Source organism: Lissotriton vulgaris, chromosome 9 (assembly GCF_964263255.1).
Source record: "Lissotriton vulgaris chromosome 9, aLisVul1.2, whole genome shotgun sequence".
Lineage (NCBI taxonomy): Eukaryota > Metazoa > Chordata > Amphibia > Caudata > Salamandridae > Lissotriton > Lissotriton vulgaris.
The window spans coordinates 1,026,294,304-1,026,318,001 of record NC_141697.1 but is presented as its reverse complement, the minus strand read 5'-3'; the positions used below and the strand labels follow the sequence as shown (position 1 = coordinate 1,026,318,001).

The 23,698-nt window shown below is 42.5% G+C and overlaps 1 protein-coding gene across 1 annotated transcript in view; it reads right to left on the bottom strand.

Moving 5' to 3' along the window:
* Positions 1-23,698, bottom strand: part of IPPK (inositol-pentakisphosphate 2-kinase) — a 311,737-nt gene that overhangs the window by 73,482 nt on the left and 214,557 nt on the right. Inside the window, exon 10 of the mRNA XM_086938932.1 lies at positions 9,445-9,595. Coding sequence (XP_086795058.1) covers positions 9,445-9,595 — 151 coding nt within the window. The remainder of the gene's footprint in view (positions 1-9,444; positions 9,596-23,698) is intronic.

Here is a 23,698-nt window from a genome sequence, read left to right as displayed (position 1 = left end):
CAGACGAGCAATGGGAAGCAAAATTAGAAGCTGTTCAAATACAAACTGCTCAAGCCCGTAATTCTCAAACGAACGAACAACGAGAATCAAGATTGGAAGCTGATCGAGTACGCACTGCTCAAGCTGGTTCTTCTCAAACGAACAAGCAACGAGAATCAAGATTGGAAACAGATAGATTACGCCCTGCTCAAGCCCGCTCGAATGAAATAGGAGAGCAACGAGAATCAAGATTGGAAAACGATTAATTACGCACTGCTCAAGCCCGCTCGAATGAAACAAGAGATCAACCAGAATCAAGATTGGAAGCCAATCGAGGACGCACTGCTAAAGCCACACTTAGAAATGTTTTTAAAAATAAAATGAATAAGTTTCAATTACAATGACACAATGTAAATGTAATGTTATCATAACGAGTTTCCTTGAATTTTATTTCTTCTGAGATCGCAGCAACGCGCGACGGGTAAGCTAGTATATAACAGTTCTCGCCACAAACAAACACCCTTCCCGGGCAATGACGATGAGTAGACTCGTTGTCTGGTGCCGTTACTTCAGTGCTTTATTGTGCAAAAAAATGCTCGCCCAGCAAATCGGCCATGACCCTTTTCGCCTCTTCACAGAAGCTTGATCACATACGTGTGTATGTATGTATATATATATATATATATATATATATATATATATATATATATATACACACACACATACACACACACACGAGATGAGAAAGTACAAAAATTAATTTAACAAAAATTAAGAGAAAACAGTTGCGAAAAAGTCCAAGTGCTATCTTTAAAATGTTCCTCCATTTTAACAAATTAGGGTAATTTTCAACCTCTGGGATGCAGTCGTAAGGCGGGGTCCATATTCTGAAGATAAGAGATGTGATTTGTGTGCGAAAGAGGAAAGCTGCAAAGTGGACTTACATAATTGTATATAATACGATGTTGCCATCGTGTGGCCACGCTATGAAAGACACATTATTGAAATGCACTATACCAGCCAAATCATTATTGCTTTAACGGCGGTCCCAAATATGGTTTAACAGTTCTGTTGCCGTTACATTTTTATTCTGCTTTGAGAAGCAAATATACACCCGTTGGCTTCTTTAGCTGCTGGACAGAACAGATGAGCGTGACGGCGTTCAAACTGGTAAACGAATTAGTACAATAACTATCACTCCCACGTGTGCAGAAAGTCGGTTAGAGAAAGCTCACCGTGGACAATGGTTCTTTTTTACTGCACCTTACAGTGGGAGGGTATGCCCCCTATATTTTTACTTACTCACTCAGGTTTCACATGGATGCCCAGATTCAGATTGCTTATGTGACATTTTCATAATTTGAGTGTAATTATGAGTGACATTCATCGACTATGAGTGACTTTCTTTCTGAGGAAATAAGACGATGGAAACATAAATATCAGAAATTACACCCATGTGAACAACGAGAAACTCGAAGAAGATCTTAAAACTGATGCAACTCAGCAGAGATGGAAGGGCACTAACCTAGCGCCACGCTGTAATTTCTAAAAATACTTTTTTAATGCTCATGATGATGCGCTCTAAGTTAGTAAATTACATTTGGATTCATTGGAGAAGAGGGACTGCTTTAATGTCACACGTGGTTGAAAGGGCTGGTGATGCATCACCCTACGAGTTTAGCCTAATTCAATAGTGCAAGCAGTAACCTCTGGCTTGTTGGTTAAAAATGCATGCTTCTTCATTAAGTGCAAGCCGAGTTAATAAAGAAGAACCATTTATTATTTTCAGTGCAGGGGTCGCCGTGTATCCAACGAGCCTGGGAGTAACTGCGCTGATATAGTTTGCCATCTCCATGCTGTGCTCGCCGGTTTGCTAGGCCATGTCACATGACGCCTGCTAACATGACACCGTTACAGAGTGTCTGGCCAGCCAGGGATATCTTAAGGATTTTGGGGGCTGTGGGCCAAACATATTTTTGGGGCCCCTGTTTGGATTAGGTTTGAATTTATGAACCAATTTCAACTCTTTCGTGCCGTCTCTGGCCAGGTCACAGACACTGCACAGTTGCACTCGTCTAAATTTGAAATGTATTTACCTCCAATATGTAGGGATAGTGATGCGTTTTTTCAAGATTGTAACACAGCAGCAGCTCATTAATATTACTGCACATAATTTTTGAGAAACAAAATCTGTGACTTCCTCCCATTTCTCTTATATGAGGTCTTGTTTTGATATCAAAGGTCTTGTCTTGTTTTGATATCAAAGAAACTTGTTTAATGGATGCTGCATGAAACAAACACATTTCTCTGCAAACAGTTTGTAGCAGCCTCTCACACATCACCCACATTAAAAAGAGATTGTTTTAAATACCGTTTTTATTTAATGTAAGATTTATTAAGGGTCATCAGGGTAAGACTCTCTGCAGAACCAAGCTGGCTCCAAGAATGGGGGCCCCCTAAAAGCCTGTGTTCATGCCTTCAAACGTCTCTGTGGCCTGCATTTGAGCATCCTTGCAGCCGGGGTCATGGCAGCCCACACGTACAGGATAAACCTACCACAGCACAGAAGGTCTTGTGACAGAGGAACTGCCTGCTGTATAATCCCACCCGGGGGGACACTGCTATCTGAAGGTGCTGTGGTTGTCAGCTGCTGCGCTGGACGAGATGATAACAGTGCATGCACTCTGGTTGATTTTTTTTTTTGATTTTTTTTTTAGAGTTCTAGTGTACATTTTTGGAATTCTATAGGTTTTTCTCTGATGAACATACGTGCACATAGTAAACTTCCATTTGATACATGCCTTTTTCTTTTCTTTTCAGGCATGGGGTTTCAGCTGTCAGTGGCTCTGCAGAAACTCACTTGAAGAAATAGGATAGCACACACACGAGATAAACTCCCATGGAGCTAGAGTGAGGGATGACCCCCCCCCCCCCCCCCTCCGGACATTTCTAGCACCAACTAAACCTAGCCTATATGTGGGTTGCAGTGTGACCTGGCACCATTGTAGTCTGGAGCGTGCAGCATATATCATGCACCTTAGACCGGCATGTAATACTATGATGATGAGGATAATGCATTTAAAATTGTGGAAGTAGCAATGTTGGAGCAGAAATGGACAGTCTCTCCCCCTCCCTGGCCTAACCCTGCCCTCCCCCTTAAGTATTTGTTGTTATAAGTGCTACTGTTATAAACATGGTCGTTTGATCTCCAACCCTGACAGGTGTGGAACAAATATATACACGAATAAGGCACTTGTAATATGTTTATATTTTGAAATGGTATCATGCCTTGATCGACATTATCTGCCTGCTGTATTAGACTTAAATTATCGTGATGTATGGATCTGGATTGTGTATACGCTATTTGTTCATATACCGCTAAACTGCCTTGAATATTTGATTCCTGAAAATGCCTTCTGTTACTACAAATATTGTGTATGCTGGCAACATGTATCACATATATCAAAATGTAATAAACAGATTGGAGCTAGAGTGAGAGGTACCTCGCGCAAAGTGTGGGGTGACCACCATTCAGACCCACACAGGTTGGATGCTGGAGGGCCCCGGGTACGGCCTGGTTTCCTCCGCTGTGAAAGCTATGCATGCACGCACGCGCCAAGAACCAAAGGATTTAAGAGCAGGTGCACACTGAGTCACTTGTGGCCTGCCTGATTATAAGGAGTTGTTCCTGGAGTAAGATCATTTTAAAACTCTTACCATAGAAGACAAGTTTGACTAACTTCTAATTTAAGCCAGTAATAAAACTTACAGCAGCGCCATGATGGTATGTGCCAGGAGCAGGGCGCGACGATTCCTCCCTTCACGGCACGGACTGTGGGCAGCGGTCCAGACCTCCATGACACGTGCAGGCTGCAGCCTGCTGAACTTGAAGCACCACCAGGACAACTTTGGCCGCGGTCTGGGCCATCAAATTACGGCTGCGCGGTGTGAACATCGGCGGGATGCCACTGCTAAACTTAAGCTGACTGGAAGCCTACTATAGGTGTGTGTAGTCAGTTTTTCAGAAATAACTATTGGGCATATCAAATCATGCAGACACACACTGACTCACTCGAGTCCTCACGTGACGTCAGTGAATATGTAAATGTGCTGTAGCAGGAGATGTTACATTGTAGCCAAAGCCCCAAAAGCTAGCCCAGAGCAAGCTGAGCCAGCCCCCCAAGCCTGCTGTAAGCTAGCAGCGCGAACCGCGCGCTGCTCACTCGAGTCCTCACGTGACGTCAGTGAATGTGAAAATGCATTGTCGTAGGAGATGTTACATTATAGCCAAAGCCCCTAAAGCCAGCACAGAGCAAGCTGAGCCAGCCCCCAAGACTGGTGCAAACTAGCAGCGCGAATCGCGTGCTGTGAGCTTTCAGTCAGTGGTGCAAATCAGTGGTGCTAATTAGCAACCAGCACTCCCACTGAACAACTGAGGTGCTATAAATGAGTGACTTTGCATTTCAATGCGGTGATGCAAACCACCACACTGAAATAAGTTAGTCTAACGCCTGATGTGTGGTACTTGGCAGAGCTGATTTCACGGCACCAAGCTTACAATATGGAGCCCTGCACTGGGTGAAACGTGTTTTCTCCCACTGCTTTTGCTGCCCCTGCCACTTCCTCAGACAATGCATGCTTGCTATCGCTTATTGGATCCACGAGAGGTCACCCTTACCTACTTCTTCCGACTGTGGCTAGTTGCACAGTCCTTGGTGGTGACCTGGTCACATGACTGATTTTGAAAATAAACTTGGAAGAACTAAAGGTGGGGTGGGAGTGAGGCAGGAATACCCAATTGTGGTATGTATGCAATTCGATACTTTAAAGACTGGACCATGCCGCCAATTTCATTGCTTAAGAGGACTATTAATATTACAACTGTGAGTTTCTCGTTTCACTGTTTTCTCCCAGCGACACTTTACATTTCTAATCTATTTCTTTTCTTCACAAAGTTTACTTATACTATCTAGTGCCACATTGAAAATATGCACCAGAGTTAAAGCCTACCCACCAGCTAGAGCTAAATGAGAACATTTATAACACACCGGTCTTGTTAATGCCAGGTCTGCAGTAAAGCACAGACGCTTCAATCATGCACTCAAGTCAAGTCATAATACTTTATTTCCAAGAAATAAATTCTTGTAGAAACATTAGACACATATCCCAATTCATAAAAGTAGACAATTTTAAATAGCCTAAAACAAAAATACATAGTTGTATCATTCAACCACCACTTAAACAGTTACAAGCAGAAGAACATTACAATTTCTGTATACCAAGACTCAATACATTCCATAGCCCAAAGTCTTGCATATGCTTAAAACATTTTAGAAAGAATAATAAGAATTTAGCCAATCACAAACAATTTGCTTTACCCCAATAGGCGTTTATAAAGTGCAATGTGCATAGCAGCTTATTACAAGCTCAGGGATCGTTGTTAATCATGCTTCTATTAAGGATATTTTTCCAGTCTTCTAAACATATTCTTATTATGAGATCCTTTCAATACACTTAACATCTCCTTACTAAGTAGAAACACAACTTTGCCAGCCTAGATCTTAAGCTCTAAGAAGGGGGTAATATCACCTAAATCTTTATGATTTTTGCACAAATATTGGCCAATGGCAATAGTTACATCTCGAAATCTGAGGCCATAAATCAGATCTAAACCCATTTCCCTCATGTGAATCCCGTATTTTTTTTTAAATACAGGTTGGAAAACCTTTTTCCTTTCCTCAATGAAGAATCCACAATCCATCAATATGTGGCTCACTGAATATTTCCTACCTCACTTACAGGGGCACTAACCATTATTCTTATCAACTTAAATTTTTAATCGCTTGATATGCCACCCATGGTCAGTTCCAACCTTTAAACGCAAGACTTCATTATGTAGGCGCTTGTCCGGAATATTATATAGGTAAGGGAACAGATTCATGCTCTCCTGTGAGTTTAAGAAAGTAATAAATGAACTCTTAATTTTAAGATAATGCAAATCCTCTCTCCAACTAGTTACTAATGCACTTTGCAAGTGTACTCTTTATCTGGCTGATTCAAACTACTTCCCCTCCTTCGGTGCGCATCTCTGGGGCCTTCAATCACTTTAGCATTCCTGCCATGGGGTTCTTTTTACCAGAGTAAAATTACATTATCTCTGGAAAGATTTGCTTCCATACAGTGTCACCGGAGATCCCAATTTCCAGAGAAAAATAGAAGCACAAAGCTCTGGCACACACCAGGACACTTCTAGCTACAGTTATTAGCTCCCTTCTTACATCTTGAATCTTAGTGGTTTTAGGGAACTCAAGGAGCAATTTTAGAGAATTACCTTCTAGACCTTCCCACAAGACTCGCCTATCCCAAGCCAGCACCTCTGCTCCATAAAGGGCCTGCAGAATTAGCTTACCCTGTATAACTTTACTTAATGGCTCAAAGCTATAGCTACCAAACTTATGGTCAAACCTTTTTAACCCATTCTACACTGTCGATAGAACAGGCCTCCAGGAAGCCATTTGTTTGTCCCACCGCAAATCATCTGAAAAGGTTAGACCCAGATACTTCTATTCTCTAACATGCTCTAATCGTACGTTACCTAGAAACCAAGCTAATTAAATTTTCCTCCGAGCAAAAAACATTTTTTTGTCTAATAAAGATTTATCGTAAAAAAAAATTCAAGACAATAGGCATGGCAGACATGAGTTTTAGCACCTCTGCTGTTTAGTCTGGTCATTGCAGAACTGCCCCAAACATTACGCAATACGCATAGTTATTCTCTAAAGGTTGGAGTTAGGCACATTAGTTGCTCATGTGCGCGGACGATCTGGTGGTGATGGATCTCACGCCTATAGAGATGCACCTGAAACTAAATTGCAGAGCTGTGGTTTTCTCCTTATTATTTGATCATTCTTTTATCTTTTCCCAATGAACCGGAAATTATGTTGATTAATTGACATTTTAATCAGCATATAAGTAATGTGATTAATGACCTTGATGGTTTTTTAGAAAGCAAACAAAATTATACCCTTGAACACAACAAAATTATATAGTATGGTGTGTCAGTGTGGACACTGGTACATTAGAAACAAAGCATGTGAATGGACAGTAATTCATTAAGTGGTTCTAGAGAATAGTGTATTTTAACAATCTTGAGAGATATCCAGCCGACACGTGTTTCGTTGCATGTGGGATTATCCTCCTGCGACTCCTCAGGGCTATAATGGATAAAGATGTCACAGGGGAGGTCGCTCTGCCGGTGATAATTCCGACCCAGCAGGGCCCAACAATATTTTTTGCATTTGTTTAGTGTATTGGCCTTGACCAACACACTTTTTTTGGGGGGTTATAGGGCTCATCCCCTCACCCTTTTTTGCACCACATTCCTACCAAGATTTCCAGACATAATTGCGTCAATTCTTAGCAGTGAGCCCCTTCCTTCTCCCTGAGCTAAAAACCCTTTAGATCAATATTTTTTAGAAAGCTTTTATCAGTCAACAAAATGCATAGTTTATATAATAAGGGTTAGGGATCTAAATATTACCCCGTGCCAACATATTAGCAATAGTCTGTGTGGGCTCAGAAGTCTAAGCAGTGATAATGTAACACATTTTAAGCACACAGTATATAGTGAGGCCCTTAACATAGTTATTTTGAAGTACAACTTATTTTTTTGTGCGATTGGGAATTCAGGAGCGTTAACAGAAACAAACGTGGTATACCTCCCTTGGGTTTGCCAGCCTTTGAAGAAAGGCTGGCTGAGCAAAAGACAGGTAACCATCAATCTGTAAACGTTCTGTCATCGAGGTTGCTTGACAGCAAATAATATCAAAGGTATTGACAAAGCTAAATCAGTCAGGATTTGTAATTTTAGAGCGGGCATCTGCATTTTTCCAGGAAACAACACTAAGTCCATCCTGTACTTTGGAGAAGTTTTGGCCTATGAGCATTTTGCGTTGCCCTGTGATCAAAGAGAACCAAGTGACAGAGGAAAGTGAGCTAAACTGGGAATACCAGGAGTCGAAGGATTAGGATCAGCTACCCCAACAGTTTAGCAAGGAGTTGAAGGCAGTGTGTCCTGCGTTGACAGTCAATCATTCATATCTAACTCTTCCGAATTTTCACTGCGAATGCTCAACCGGACGGTACAGCAGACCCGCATGTTTGTAGGCACTCTAATCCCTCTCATCTGGAGTACTATTGTTTAGTGCAAAGAGTGCCGGGTTATAGAAAAAACTAAGAGAGAGAGAGCCTGTATGCCATGGTGTTTTTTACTCAAATAAGCATAAGAGGTGGGCACCAAGTTATGGATCTTTAAAGTTAATAACTAAACAATCGCCTTCGGATGATTTGTTGGCTCGGCCAATCCACGCTATTCTACGGGCGAAGAGTTGATCATTGCGCAGGTCGCCGTAATAGCTGGACTTCTATGGTAGCCAGTGAGCCGTCTTCCGCTTTAGGGCCTCAGTTTCCTCCATCCAAAAAGAAATTGGTGAGACATTTTCGAGCACAATCACATAAGGAGTGCAGTCAGGAGGAAGCTGCAGGATTTCTGTAAGCATGCAGAGAATCCAACTGTGCTGGTTATTATGATATGGGTTTTTGGCTGCAACCCTTGTGTGTACTTTGCAATTCACACAATCTCTTTTCCCCCCACTAGTCTCCTCTGGATATCTGAGCCTCTGGGTATTGAATCATTAAAGACACTTGCAGTGACACTAAGAAGTTCACGCGGACCGTCAGTGTGGTTCTTATCCATCTCCTTATCTATCTATCTTCTTATCTATCTCCTTTTGAGACCGCCCCTCGCAAGGATGGCTTACTGCCTTTGTGGAGAAGTGTGGCTCAATGGTTAGAGCGGCACACCCTGATGCAGAGGTCTAGCCCGGGACCAGGGTTCAATTCCCCGCCTCGGCGGGTCTTGGGCTCAAAATTCCATGGACCTGATAATTCTCGCCTCGGTGCCTATTCCAATCATGGAGTCCCACTCTGCAACTCTGGGCAATAGCTTGCTTAATCTCCACAACGGCCCCACAACGCTAAGGATGCCTGGCCTCCACCTTGGGGGTTGCCCAGGAGTGGACGCCTCACAGAGAAAGCCAGGATGGGTTCCACAGCGGTATTCGTACAAGCGCCTTGAGACCCTTGCGGGTGAGTAGTGCGCTATACAAGTATCAATTTACATTTAATGTTTCGGTCTTCTACATGTGGAGCCCTCATAGAAACAACATGTTGTGATCCCTGCTAATAGTATGCAAAGACAAAGCTAAACCATAGATACCCTGATACAAATATCCTTGCTCGTGAACTAATATGTAAAACAATATGTGCAACAATGTACCAGGAGGAAAGATGTGCAGATCAGCGTAATTTTTCTCCGATCCAAGTATAATCCAGGAGATGGATTTCTTCAGTTTTTTAGTTGGGGTCTAAATGTCAAGTTGAACACTGTGCAGTGTAAGAACGTACCTTTCTTCTGGAAATTCCTCCAGATACTGCTCAACTCGGTTATATAAAGGGAGTAGTCCTTCGATGTCGAGCAAGTCAAGCATCTGGACTTGAAGGGTTTTGTGCAGGATACATCCCTTTGGCAATCCAGAACACTCTACAGAATGTTTTCCTAAATGAAAGATTAAACTGTGTTAGTCATGATTCAAGATATAACTATTTTCTATTAATTAGTACAAGACACACTAATCTTAGCTCTAAAACAAAGTGAGAAATCATATTCTTGTAACATACGTCAGGAGAGAAGGCTAGGCCCTTTCTTTTATGACATGAAAATGAACGAACTGGATGTGTATGCACAGATATGTTCATAGCAAAGGTCCATCTCTCAACACACCCAAGGGTTTCATGTCTTAGTTTGAATCGCTCTTCAGAGCAATGCATTTTATAGCACATAAGCACTGTTGATGGCTCTAAAGAAAAGGGACAATAGAACTGAGAGGGCTAAAGGGATTTGTTTTACGTTTACTGTACTCCTCCCTCAGCGCTGTCCACAACATTCTTAGAAATAAATCTGGATGGGAGCAACAAATAAAAAAAAAGGAACAAGCATCGGCCATGCCAATGGACCTGACTTTAATGTCCTACATCTGCACTCACAGGAGCACACCCCTCACTCTGCACTCACATAGGACGAGTTTTTTACCTCTGGTGTACTAGGAATAAGAGTGAGAACCAAGAAAGAGCATCCACATGTTCTGGAGTGATGGAACATGGGATTACCCAAGAGAGCATGAGAAGGGAAATAAAAAATGCTAAAGGGGATGTAGGACTGAAGCTACTCTGGACAGGTGCCAGCAACTGTCTTGTGCACCATGCGAAGTGCCTTAAAAAAGATCAGTTTAATCACTCATAACCTTCAAAAGTGTACTGATATTGCATTCATCTCTTATCTCCTGCGGGGGAATTACATGGGAATGTGGAAGTACACATTGTTGGAGTATATTGCAGCAGTTATCCTGTTGGAAGCCCATGTTTGCTCAAAAGCAGGCAGCAAAAGTCTCAGACTTGGAAACTCTCCAAATCATGCTACCTCCACAGCACAAGCTACCAGGTGCTCTTTTAACTAGCTAACTATAAAATAAATCTGTAGACTTAACAGGGCTATAAACTGGCTCTTAGCCTCCAAACACACATAAAGGAATTCTCCATGAAACATCTACTGTCATTAAGGCCAGAGCAAACATCACCTCCTTAATAACAACTTGAAAGTTCAAGAGGGATCTGAAAACTGCCTACATTACACCCACACTAACAGGGACTTTAGTAACCTACCGGGGAAATTACAGAGGAATATCCAACTGACCATTCCTAGGTAAACTAATTGAGAAGGCAGCCTTCTCGCAGTTCTACCACATCAGTGAACCAAAGAAGCTCCTCTGAGATAGCGAAAGATTCAGACAGGGAATGAGAACTTAATCAGTATTAATCTCCGTCTTAGATGATCACAAAAACACAAGGTTCTTAATGGAGTCGCAACACTACTCTTGCTCGACTAATCAACAGTATTCAACATTGTATATTGGCAATCAGTAGTCCAAAGGGTAAATGACACAGGGATCCAAGGTACAGTACATAATTGAAAAAAATATACCTCACTGACAGAGCCCAAAATATCAAACTTCCTCCATTCTGCTTGATACCACTCAACTCTTGCATAGGGATCTCCCAAACCCCCGCAAGCCAAGGGACAACAATTGACCCTCTCCCCTTTTAAAAATATGCCTGTCATTTCACCCCGACATGGTCAACTCCTTCATGTTTACCTGCTACAACTGTGCTACAACCATGTTTCAAGTATGTTACAATTAAGTTACAATTATGCTGATGATACCCAGATCATAAACAGTCTGATTTTAAGTCCTCTTCCCTAACAGACCATTGGATGCTGAAGAATCATCTTAGACAATAAGAGGAAGTGGAACCCACTGCCTGCGTGATGCACTGCTCTGGACACCTGGTGTCTTCAGTAATATTCAACACACTTTATCATTTGTAAATCATATGTTTATGACTGTTCCATCCTTATTAGAACCAACTTCATACAAAATCATAAAATTATATCATTTCCGGAATTATAATACATTCGTATTGGGTTTCAAAAACATCACCATAGTCCATCTACAAAAGCTCTCTATGTTTTAACATAAGTGTATGCATTAATTCATTAACAAAAACTCCCAATGCATTTCGGGTTCTTTTGAACCCTTCTTCAGGGGAATTATATTACTCTCATAACAGACACAATGTTCAAATCTTCATGGTCTTCTTCTGGACCTACAACGCAATATCAAAAGCCATACCTCAGAATGGTCAATGTAAAAACAGTCAATACAATCTATGAAAATCTATTAGGATTTGCACTCCTAGTAAAAAAATGTGAGAAAGTAAAGTACTGTGAAGATGCCATCAATAAATGTGCTGTTCAATTAACCCCATTTACTATCAATCTTATACCAGTGCTCCAAACGCTTATCCTAATGTGCCATTCCTAGACACTACCTTATCACCCTCACTCCCATGAGTGGCATCCGCAAAGTGTATAAAACAAATTCTTCCACGTGAGTGTACGAGTTTTAACCACCAATGAAAACGCGTATACATATCCAAGACTACCGTGCAATCACCATCTATTTACACCATTCAAAAACACTTCCTTACCAACGTTATCCTGCAGAACTCGAAACGTTTGCAAGCTGTGAAAATAAACCATGCGTCTTAATGACGCATACCTGAATGCCAAAAAGTTATTGTGAACCGCAAATACATGTCCAACCTCTTACCCGTACACTGCCCTCGAGTACCTCCACTGTCCAATACGCTCTAATCGTCCACTCAGCTTTGCCTTCGAATTCTGTGAAAAGGCAGTGAAAATCGCATGTTCACTTATCCCCTCCGCTAGCCTGAAAATCTCCTCCAATACTAAATCGTAAACCCCACAAACGCTCACCGTCTTCCATGTCCTGCCCGTATCCAGTTAGAATCCATAATCACGTGTGTGCCTCTGCACCCACTGCCGTTACGGTAACTTCCATATTCCAATTTAAAGGAGCCGACGTGTAATAGTGTTTCCTCCTGCCCGTTCAACTCAATGAAACTTTATTGATACCCTGCTTGTGGACAAGTATTCCAATTTTAACCAACAGAAGGGTGTTCCCATGCGTATGTAGTGAATGTTTCGTATGTAAAAAAATGTTTGTAAAAAAAATGAGCAAAATGCCCCTCATATATTCCATGGGTGTATTAATGTGAAAACATTCTACTCTATGCAGTTTTACAATGGATACACCGGTTCCTATTACGTACCAACGGCGTACTTCGTGTCAAAGTAGATAATCACCTGAAGGCCATTCTCAACCCCTGTGCCATAATCCTTGATGGGGTTCCTATAAATGACTTCCCCCTTCAATCATCTTAAACATAATTCACTCAGGGTAGGAATACTCACCTAGGAAACATGGAAAAATTAAGACCTGCTATGCATTTGGCTCCCAGAGTTAGCACTTCCATCAACCACCCTTAAAACAGTAAAGGAACTCTGTGTTATATTTGCCACCTTCTCACGCCAATGTCAAGGAAATAAACGAGCAGTGATGCTTTCTGTACGATAAGAACGCGTTGATGCAACTTTCTTTTCTTAGGCCTATTGTACAGGATTAAGAAATCAACAGACCTCGTGTCATCCTTTCTGGATTATGTGAAAGGCACCTACATCAAACTTACTAAGGATCTATCTTTGTGCAGTCGAAACTCGAACTCTGCAATCTAAAGAGAAATACCAGATCCAAAACGGCTCCAAACATGTTAATAAAAATAAAACAACTCCCATCATTGGCAGTTCCTTCTCAGTTCAGCCATGCAAACTCTGCAATACACTTCCAAAGAATAAGGATCTATCAACTACGACTTTAAAAAAAAAAAAGAAAATGAAGGTTTAGTAAATGCACAGTCCCACTGAACCAGGGTCTAACTGAGCCTTGTCACCAATGGGCTTAAGATACACAGTTCTCACTTTTTCTCACTCATGAGGAGGTCTTAAGGGATACTCAAACGAAGAGAGTGGGACATAAGAGGGATAAAAATTAATGGTGATGGGGATATACGATGAATTACTTGCTAGTACTTTCCTTTATTAGGTCTCGGCTAGTAACGCGCTGAAAGCGCGTTCTCGCCAGAGAACTATTATCGGCGTCTCAGCAGTCTGAGAACACCGAAGTGAGACAAGACCTGGCCGCGCGCAGCGTTTCCCCATAGGATAACGTGCGCGCGGCCAGGTCTTGTCTCCACAGCATTGCAGGGCTGACCGGATCGCGTCGCGCGCCTCTCTGGAATGCAGGGGGAGTCTGCAGAGAGGCGCACAGCGCTTCAGCAACAAGCCCGGGCTATGGCTCCAGAGTGCTTGTTTTAATTGTAAAAAAAGGCGATTTTTCAAGGTGTAATTGTTTCTTTTTCCATGTGGGACATTAAATTGTTTTTGTTAAAATATATATTGCCAGCTCTGTGGGAAAGAAGCCAAGGATGTGATGCGACATACTTCTTGTAGGTCCACCAGGGCTTTGGTAGAGTTGTAAAGTTTAGGGGAAGCGGGTCTGCTCGATGTTTGAAGGCGTTGACTTGTTTGTGAACTTGCTGTTTTCCACGCGGTCTGTGCTTCAATCAGTGTCCGAAAATTACAGGAGTGTTCTTCACCAGACGACACGCAAGACATCCTTCCTTCCACCTCTGTGTGTGGGGGGAGGTTTAAAAGTAGATTGGTTGTGTTGCTGCGGTGATGCCCACTTGGGGGATCTTCGCCCCCCCTACATTCGCAGAAGTCTATGGGGAGTGAGGTGACCCGCGCTGACTTCCACAATAGCCCCCCCAGTCTGTGTCTGATTTTGGGGGGTTTCAGTAGCTCTAACCTTTTGGGTGGGAAGTGGCACGAGCCGTGCGCGTGCACAGCTCCACGGTGGGTTGAGTAGGAAGCCAAAACCATCACCTTGCCCCTCCCCCCCCCAACCTTTAAGTCTGATATTTGAAGTTTGTTTAGACATTTGGGGGTGCAGCACGGCGTGGCGGGCAGCGCGCCTCCACTCCGGGTGTTTTGGGGTGCCAAGGGAGGCGTCTCTGAGCTCCCTCACAGCCGGTGACTTCCGCGAACCCACTTTTTATTCACTCTTAATATAAGTGCCACGTCTCGCGTTTCCATTCCCACCAAGAGCTTTGCCGTGGCAGCGGTGCCGCCGGGAGCAGGAAGCCGAGGCTACTTCACTTCGACTGCGGAGAGTGTGGGTCGGGGTCGCTGATTTACGAAGCCATCGGACTTCAAATGAGCCGCGCCCGCGAAATCTCATTTACTTCGTGCTGCGTGCGCCTTTAGATATGTGTATGCGATAATGCGACTGCGTGTGTAAATGTCAAGAAATTACCATCTTTGTGCGAGAAGCACGTTTATTTATTGTATGTGTGTGAATACATATTTGTGTGTCTGAACATCTGATGCTGCATACCCTGCATGTGCACTGTTTCCGTGAGAGGACATTTCCAAATATATCCATGTGTGTGTGAGTATTGTATGCTTCAGAGTGCATTCCTACGCACGTCTGAATACGTATAAAATATACAGTTATGTATATAAAAGACGCATTTGTAAGAGTGTTTATGTGAGTCTAAATATGCATGCAACCATATGTGCATGTTATATCCGTGTGTATGATAATATTTACAGGTGTTTTGTGAGTTGAGTGTGAGGGAGGGGAAGGGAGCGTTTATGTGCATAAATATACACACGGGTGTATATATATATATGTATATATATATATATATATATATATATATATATATATGAGCGTGGGTGTGTGCGCACATATATAATATATATTGTGCATTGACACATTATGTATATGTTTGGGATGTGTGGGTTATGTATACGTGCGTGAACGGCATTCCGTGTCAAGTAATTGAATCACATGTAAATAATTATATCTTTGTACGTTAAAATGTCTCTCCGTTCGTGTGTGTAGTCAGCGTTGGTCCACAGAGAGGTGCCAGCGTTGGTCCACAGAGAGGTGCCATCGCAAAGAACACTACTGTACAACCCGATTCTAGCGCCTCCTCGGCCCCTGCTCTGCTAGGCACCTCAGACCGACACGATATTGAAAGCTGCCGCTCCACGGGACACACAATCTGTCCCGCTCTTTCTTGATGGACACACTCTGGGCTCTTCTGTTGTGTTTGAAGTACTGTTACTTTCTAGCCCCTCATTCCTAGTTTTTCTTTTTTTTCTCACGAGAAAAGGGTGAGGTCCAAACGACTTTGGTGGGGGGTGGCAACACGCAGTCAATCTGATAAGTGTTCCGGTGGATACGTCTTCTGGCCTGACCACATTGTGTGATCTTGGGCACACTGTTCCTAGCAAAACCAACACATAAATAAAAATGTTGTCATTTACAATACCAATAGCTCTAACTTTTGCAAAGGCGAGACCGTTGCATTGTAAAATGCTTGTGTATTTACAGCATTTCCATAGCACACCTTCTAAACTGAAAGTTTAGCAAGCCTGCAAGAGTTAAGAAAAGGAATTGTTTCAAACAAAAGGTTGTAGTGACAGAGAAATGTAAATGTATAGGCAGCAGAGAGAGCATGATGAAATTAATTGGAATCATTTTGGAAAATCCCTTCTGCAAGACTCACAAAGCATGAATGCATCGGAAAATAAAGGGATATCCAAGAGTTAAATATATGATGACGGGTACACATTCCCAACGGGACCAAGACTGGTGGAGATTCATAACCATGGCAATCCTCACCGTTTCACTAACGGAACCATAGAATTCACAAATTTTTCGAAGCACAGACAACTCTGCTGAGGGATAAAAAAAAGGCAAATAAACCGAGGATAGCTGACGACCAAGCAGATATAAGCATAAGGTCACACAGCAAAAGAGGCACAATAGGAATGGAAGAGGGTAAATACACTTTGAAGGAGACGACTGCAAACTGGCAAGAGAATCAAATCTACCTCAAGGGACAGGGCAGAAACCGTAACGGCAGGAAAAGCACGAGCACTTGGAAAAGAATTACAATAGTTCAAAGAGCGATGGGAATATAGTGCCATAGATCTACAAAAGACGCCCTGCCAACATGAACCAATGAACAACATAATGAACTGAAGGGGTCAGATAACTTATAGGTAGCACCTCATCCAGAAGACATAACCAAGAATCACCAGAACCCCAGAGGAAAATAGGTAACTGAAGGTTCCGGCCATAGGGTGTTCAACGGGAATTAAAGGAATATCCACTGCACTGGGAATGGGAATGGTGTGGTGTGGTATTATTATGAGAAATCAAAAGGGGCTAGAAATAGGTATGCTTTAGCAGACTGGCAAGAGAACCCCGAGTAGGTTAAGGCTTTCCCCAGCCCAGTAACAACCAGACTTTGAGACGTCGCAAGTCAAGCGTAATGCATAGGAGACATAAAGCTGCCCAAACAGCCCGCAGACAACTGAGGAAAAATCGCAGAATCTCAGAAGGGTAACATGTCTTGCAAGCGAGATTTGCAGGCTTCGGTTTTTCTAGCCTACAAAGCATCCTTGCGCTTTTAGGAAAAGATCTGGGCATCGAAGGTCAAAACGTTTCAGTCCTCTGTGCTAGTGAAATTGCAACAAGCGATGGGTGGTGCAGGACAGGAATAGACTAGGTAAAATCGCTGCAACACTAACTGGTGGGGCCATTTAAAGTCACAGAGGCCTCTCACCTTTCGAACAGGAAGTTGAAAGAGGTCTGTTGGCGAGAATCAAGGATGGCTGATCTACGTTATGTACCAAGTAGAACTTCAGCAAACTATATGCAGGAGTCCTGGGGTAACCAAAGATCGTTCCCACATATATAATACGCACTGACTAATGCTCAGCTACGCATACAATTATTAAAATTTCAGATTGCTCTGGATTTTCGTTACGTGAACTATGGGAAATGTAATGCACTTTTCCTATTCGTTTGAGGGCTAAATTCAAACTTCTAGGGCCCTTCCCAACACAGGTACTGTGATCCTCCCATCGAATTTTGAGTTTTATACCCCACAAGAAGGATCATATCCGCCACTCTTGCACTTGCTAAAACAAAACGAGTGAAAAAAGAAAGAGCCGGGGCTGTTCTTTCACCCATCTAGCAATAGCACACTGGAATTTATTACCTCTAGATCTCCACTGCTCCAATGATTATCTGGTATTTAGAACCAACCCCAAAACTTGGCTTTTTCCAAAATAAGGTTTATTCTACTTCTGCCTTACTCAGTACTTCTGCTTATGTTATAGGGCTTTCTACAGCGCTGTGTTATCCCCTTTGGGATGAGTGTTACACTTTATAAAAACGCAATAATAAAACAAATACATTCTCATAACTGTACCTGTAAAATTACAGTTTTAAAATGTTAATGTTCACCTTTTATTAGACTGTTTGTACGTTTATATATTTCGATGTCGGATCTTAAAACCACTTTAAAATATATATATTATATCCTGTCTTAATGATGCACTTGCACTACTTGTGAACATGGAGTTTTTAGATGTGCCTGTGAATCAGCAAAATTTAAAACAAGCATTTGCAATGTAAATCGGTCTCACCTTTGGGACCTTATATGTATTTAGCTATGCAGCACATTAGCCTGGGTGCCGAAACATCCACTGTTCTTCAACATGGAAGGAAAGTAAGCACCAAACTGCGTGACACACCAGGTATGGGAACGCATGGAGAGAAATATTGCCTTTCAGCAGGAAATGGTATAGTCCAAACCTCTGTTTTTAATATAAATTCAGAGCCTTCGGTAGTCATATCACTGAAAATACAAGATTTGAAAAAAATATTATTGTCTACAGGTGCTCGTGGCAGACAATTTCTATGGACTGGAATCTAGCGAATGCTAAAACGATTCTGGTATTTTACTGACCTCTGCTGGTCTTTTTCTATCAAGACAGGTAAATATAGGCAGTTGAACAGAAATAAAAGTCCCTAAGCAGAAGCAGACAAGTCCTAGGGCTGATATCCAGAGCCCACAAAGTACATACACATATAAGTATATACTAAAGTATATACAAGTGGTCTTGAATGCTCGACTTAAAACAAAAAATATGTATGGTTAGAAAGGCTGTGCGCTGATCCTTGACAACATAGGTTAGCTCCTATGTTGGTCCTTGTGGAAGGAACCACAGATGGGGTAAATATGATTTTATGCGAGATATAGATTAACAGAGCGTTATAATGGAATTTTGTGGGTAGGCTCGGTTACAGACTGTGCAGGGGTCCGGGGGGGGGGGGGGGGGGGGGGGGGGGGGTTTGGAATGAATTTTAACATTGTGGTTGTATGTATTTATTGTTTTATAGACAGTTGTCTAAACAATAATAAAGGTGACTTGCTTGATGCTGTACTAAAGCCCTACAACTTGTAAACTGATTATTACAGGTAAGTACATAACTTTTTCAATTTGCAGCATGTGTCGCTATAAATCCTATGTTTAGCAGACTGAAAAGCTCCCTTCCCCTAATGTGGTTGACCGCGACCAGGAAGGAAAGATGTTTGAAACAATGTTTTAAGGACAGCTTGTCCAACTTGCGATTTCTGGCTGGCTTGTATTTCAACATAAAGTTAGTGGATAGTGATCTACATAGCCACTTTCCAGATGTGTGTTAAAGGGATGTTGGATAGCAAGGTCATGATGGCCTCTTCTTTACGAGGGGAATGCGCTCGAGGCAAATCAACACAAGGGGTATTCCACGTTAAGGTTTTGTATAACAAATCTGGATGCACTTTACAATCTATCTGTCGAGCTCAGACTTTGAAACTGGGTTGCCAAGGGGGGTTGTGCAAAAAGAACGAGTTGGTAAATTTTTCTGACTGATTGCATTTGATCTACATACAATGGTTCTTTGTACGTCCAAACTATGTAATGACATTACCACTGTAGTCTGTGGAAGCGGAACGGAGGAGAGTAAACCAAGAAACTAACTGACATGAAACAAAAAGACACATTTTGGAAAGAAACCAGGGGCCAGATGTAGGTAATCTCAATTTTCCTATTCTTAAATACCGAATCATACCGATTCGGTATTTAAGAATAGGTAAATGGGATGTAGGTAATTTTTCGTTAAAAATTACTGAATCGGTAAGTTTCGGTAATTACCGAATCGGTATTTACCGATTCGGTAATTGCCATTCATTCCTATGGGCCTGGAGGCCCATAGGAATGAATGGCAATTGCTGGATCGGTAAATACCGATTCGGTAAAAGGGGGAAAACATTGAAGGGTGGCAGGGTGTCACTTTGACACCCTGTCGCACCCCTCAATTGTGTATGGGTGCACATGTGGCACACTGCCACATCTCACTGTTGGAAAAGCAAAAAGAAATGCTTTTTCAAAGGTTTTCATTATTTACCACCAACTTGTAGTTGGTGGTAAATAACGAATCCTTAACTGAGGAATGCACCAACTTGAGTGCTCCCTACATCCTGGATTCGGTAACTTACCGAGTCGGTATGTTAAGAATTCGGTATTTTACTGAATCCTTAAATTACCGATTCGGTAAAATACCGAATCCTAAAAAATGCCACCTACATCTAAAAAGCCCAATACCGGTCGGTAACGGCAGAAATTCGGTAATTCCGACCGGTATTGGGCGACCTACATCTAGCCCTAGGTTGGGTCCTAGGGACAATCCGATCCCTGTGCAACTGGTTTTAAGTTTTCTCCACCGATAAAGCCTGCACTTGCTAGATCTGCAAAGGAAAGTGAATACAAGAAAAACCATTTTCCATGACAAAAGTTGCAGGAAGCACAAATTGAGGGGCTCATAAGGAGGTCACATAAGTTAACCCCTTCGACGCTGATGACGAACTGGGCTCGTCATCGCGTAGCCTCCTCGCATGCTGAGGACGAGCCCAGCTCGTCACGCAAAGTGCGTTTTTAAAAAACCCAGCGTGCGAGCGGAATTCCGCTAGCGCGCATGCGGTTAAATGGTGTGGTGCCGTTATGGTAGAGGTAATAACATAGGAGGAATGACCTTTTTATGACTTCCATGAAGGTTTTAATGCCAGTCATTTTGAAAATGGACTTGTATTGTTTAGTTTTGAGGTAGGCAATGAATAATAATCAATAGCAATTTTGTTTTTGTAGTTGCTTGAAGACCACTAAAGCCATAGCATTACCCACGCACACACATTTGAAACAAGCCTCCATCATGTTAACCTGTCTGGTGCACCGCACATTTCAAATAAACATTCAAGCAAATGTTGCCTCGTTCCGAAGACATCGAGAAGAGGAATTTAGAAAACAGTAGAGTCAGCTCTTCCTGGCGAGAATTGCATCAGTTTGCCATGGTCTTCACGCATTCGTCTCACGAGAAGAGCCTGCTGATAAGTGCCTATGTAGGTTGAAATTTACAACGTGCTCTCGCTTCTATCCACTTGCACAGAGAACAGGTGTATAAATGTAGCACCAAATGACATGCTCCAACTGATTGAGGGTGAAGCTCTGGGCTCTTTAAAAGGCAATAGTCTTGCTTATTTTTAATGCCTGTTGTCGGTTTTTGCATTAAACACGTTATACTTCTTCACTCTATGTAAGTTGTACTTTCTTTTACAGAACCTGGTGCATTGTGTGTCAGGAATCGTTAGCTAGGCAAACGCAGGATCTCTGGACCGGACTTCACATTATCACCCTACGTGCCACAGGTGTGGGACGTATTATTTTGCAAGTGTGAGGGGGATGGGGCACAGCTCAGAGCTCAATCTGTAGGTAGAGCTTAAGCACATTGAACAAAATGTAGGTTAAGTCTAACTGCATCTAACATTTTGTTTGCATTGCATGCGTGGTCTTGCATTGTCTGTAGTGCTTTGCACAAAAGGTGTCATATACGCAGGTGACAACAGGATAATAGAATTGTTGGGTCCGTGGAAATGGAGTTTGCCAGAGTCAAAGGTTGTGTGAGTGCAAATCCATGGCTTAGAGCAAGCAGGCTCTGGAAATAGTGTGGGAATGAGAGAAGATAGGCAGAAGTGCCGGGACACAAAGCACATACCATTGAAGGATGAATGTGTAAGAGAAAGATTCCTTCTGATTGAGCCGGCCTGGCTCCTTCTCTAGTCCTTCAAGGTGCACAACTGAAGGTCAGCCAAACACAAGGGGATCCTAGGGTGTGAGTGTAGGATATCTTTCCTCCCCACACGTGATTAGTTAGAAGATAATCGAGGGAACTCCTACCCTGTTTTCAGGTTTCTAGGCTATCTACACTGTACGTGCTGGAGGCACAAGGCTGATTGACCCCTTCTGCTGTCTTCCAAATGACCATGAGCTAAGAAACCGAAATGGGACCCAAAAATTCTTAAACCTCGTGAGCCCAATCATAAGGTACTCCTGCCAAAACTATGTAAAACTAACATGGTAAAGCCAATTGAAAGTTTTTGATACAGTCTGTGGGACTAACTAACAAAGATGAGAACAATTCCTTTCCTAAATACAGTCTCTCGATACAGAAAGAACAGTGTTTGTAAATGAGTTAAAAGACAATAAACTTAAGAGACGAAGAAGAGTGGCCACTCTTTTTGCTATAGTAAGAGTGGGCCCATAAATGTACATGTCTAGGAAGAGTTCAAACTTAAGACATGGCTTGAAACTAAGGAACTGATTGGTCAAGCGTCCTGAGTTGAGGGTGCACTTGTAGCATATTGGTCAGACACAATTGCCCAATAGTTCACTTTCAGAACAGCTTCCTCTGCCTTGCATATTTTATCAGGGTGGTTCCACAATCTAGCCAACCCAAGTGTCTTGCACCAAGTTGCAATGTGCAACACTTTGTGCTTTATCACAATAAACCTCCAGGGCTGCCGTTATTGGTAGCGACTGTCTGCCTGTGGAGTCCCATGGTGGTTTTAGATCTTTGGATTATAAGCAGATGGCTTTTGCTGAGCTGCAATTCCCAGCACAGCTTGTCAGTCAGCTTAACGAATAAGCAATCAAAGCTATGGACCCTCTCACGTGGTTCGTCTGCAACTGTAACAATGCTGCTTATGGTTTTGCCCTTCCAACATACCATAAGTTTGGTTTTGCATTGAGTTCTAGACCCCTTGAAGCAAAAACAAACCATAACTTACCTAATGTGTTCTGAAAAACTATGAGAGTTCTAGACAAGTAAAGAATTATCAGAGAAGAGACAGATTGTTATTTTCTTCAAATTTAGGGAGGGGGGTCGTTCCTGCAGTCTAGAAGTGCATTACACATGTTGTTCATTTACAGAGTAAACAAAGTAGCTGTGAGGACTCACCCCTGGCGTACACCGTGTTGGACAGGAGTTCTACTAGTTAGTTCACACCATGTTTCCCCCAACAGACCTGGGCATAATGGTCTACATGCAGTCTGGTTATCAGTGTTGCTGTGGCCCCCATTTCTATAAGTCCTTTCCACAAATTCTTACGGGGCACAAGATCAAATGATGCTCTTAAGTCAACAAATGCTACATGCTATTTTTGATTTGAATGGTCCACATGTAGAGAAATGTGTTTAATGCTGTCCCAAGAAGTTCGAGTGGTAAGTGTGCTACCCACCAATACCCACATGATTCAGTGTCCCAAGGGAATGCCCTTGCTGACTCTGATGTCAGAAAGGCCACCCTGTTACGGATTGCTGATGCCGCTATGTATGTAGTACAAAATTATTTGTTTACTGTAGTCTTCCGTAAAAGATTTGTCTTTGTTGCAGAAATGAGCCTGCGTTAACGAGGAACAGTATTTGCTCAAGCAGTGGTGTACTGGGACTCCAAATGCGTACGGAGAGATCAGGGTGTGTGTCGTACCAACATTTGTACTCCCAAACCCTGCACAGCTGTATCACGGAGCTGCCCATGTTGGCAGGGATGCAACAACCCACTACACCCTTCTTTAGTTCTATGGCACAAATGGCCTATGCTGGGAAAGCATCAAGACCACCCCTGCAGCTCACCCTCCCTTTTGGGGCCCTCAGTCCAATTCCAAATAGACTTTATCGAGAGGCCTGGGTGCGCTTCATATTCTTAGGTGGTGGTGATTGTATGTTTTCTGGGTGGGTTAAAACTTACCTCTTCGCAAGGGCAGATGCCTTTACAGTTGCAAAGTGCTTTCTTGAGGGAACATATTCCAAAGAAGTTACCTCACAAGCAACCTAGAAGCATACTTCATTCCATCTGCATGTGCAGGAGGGTTGCAAAGC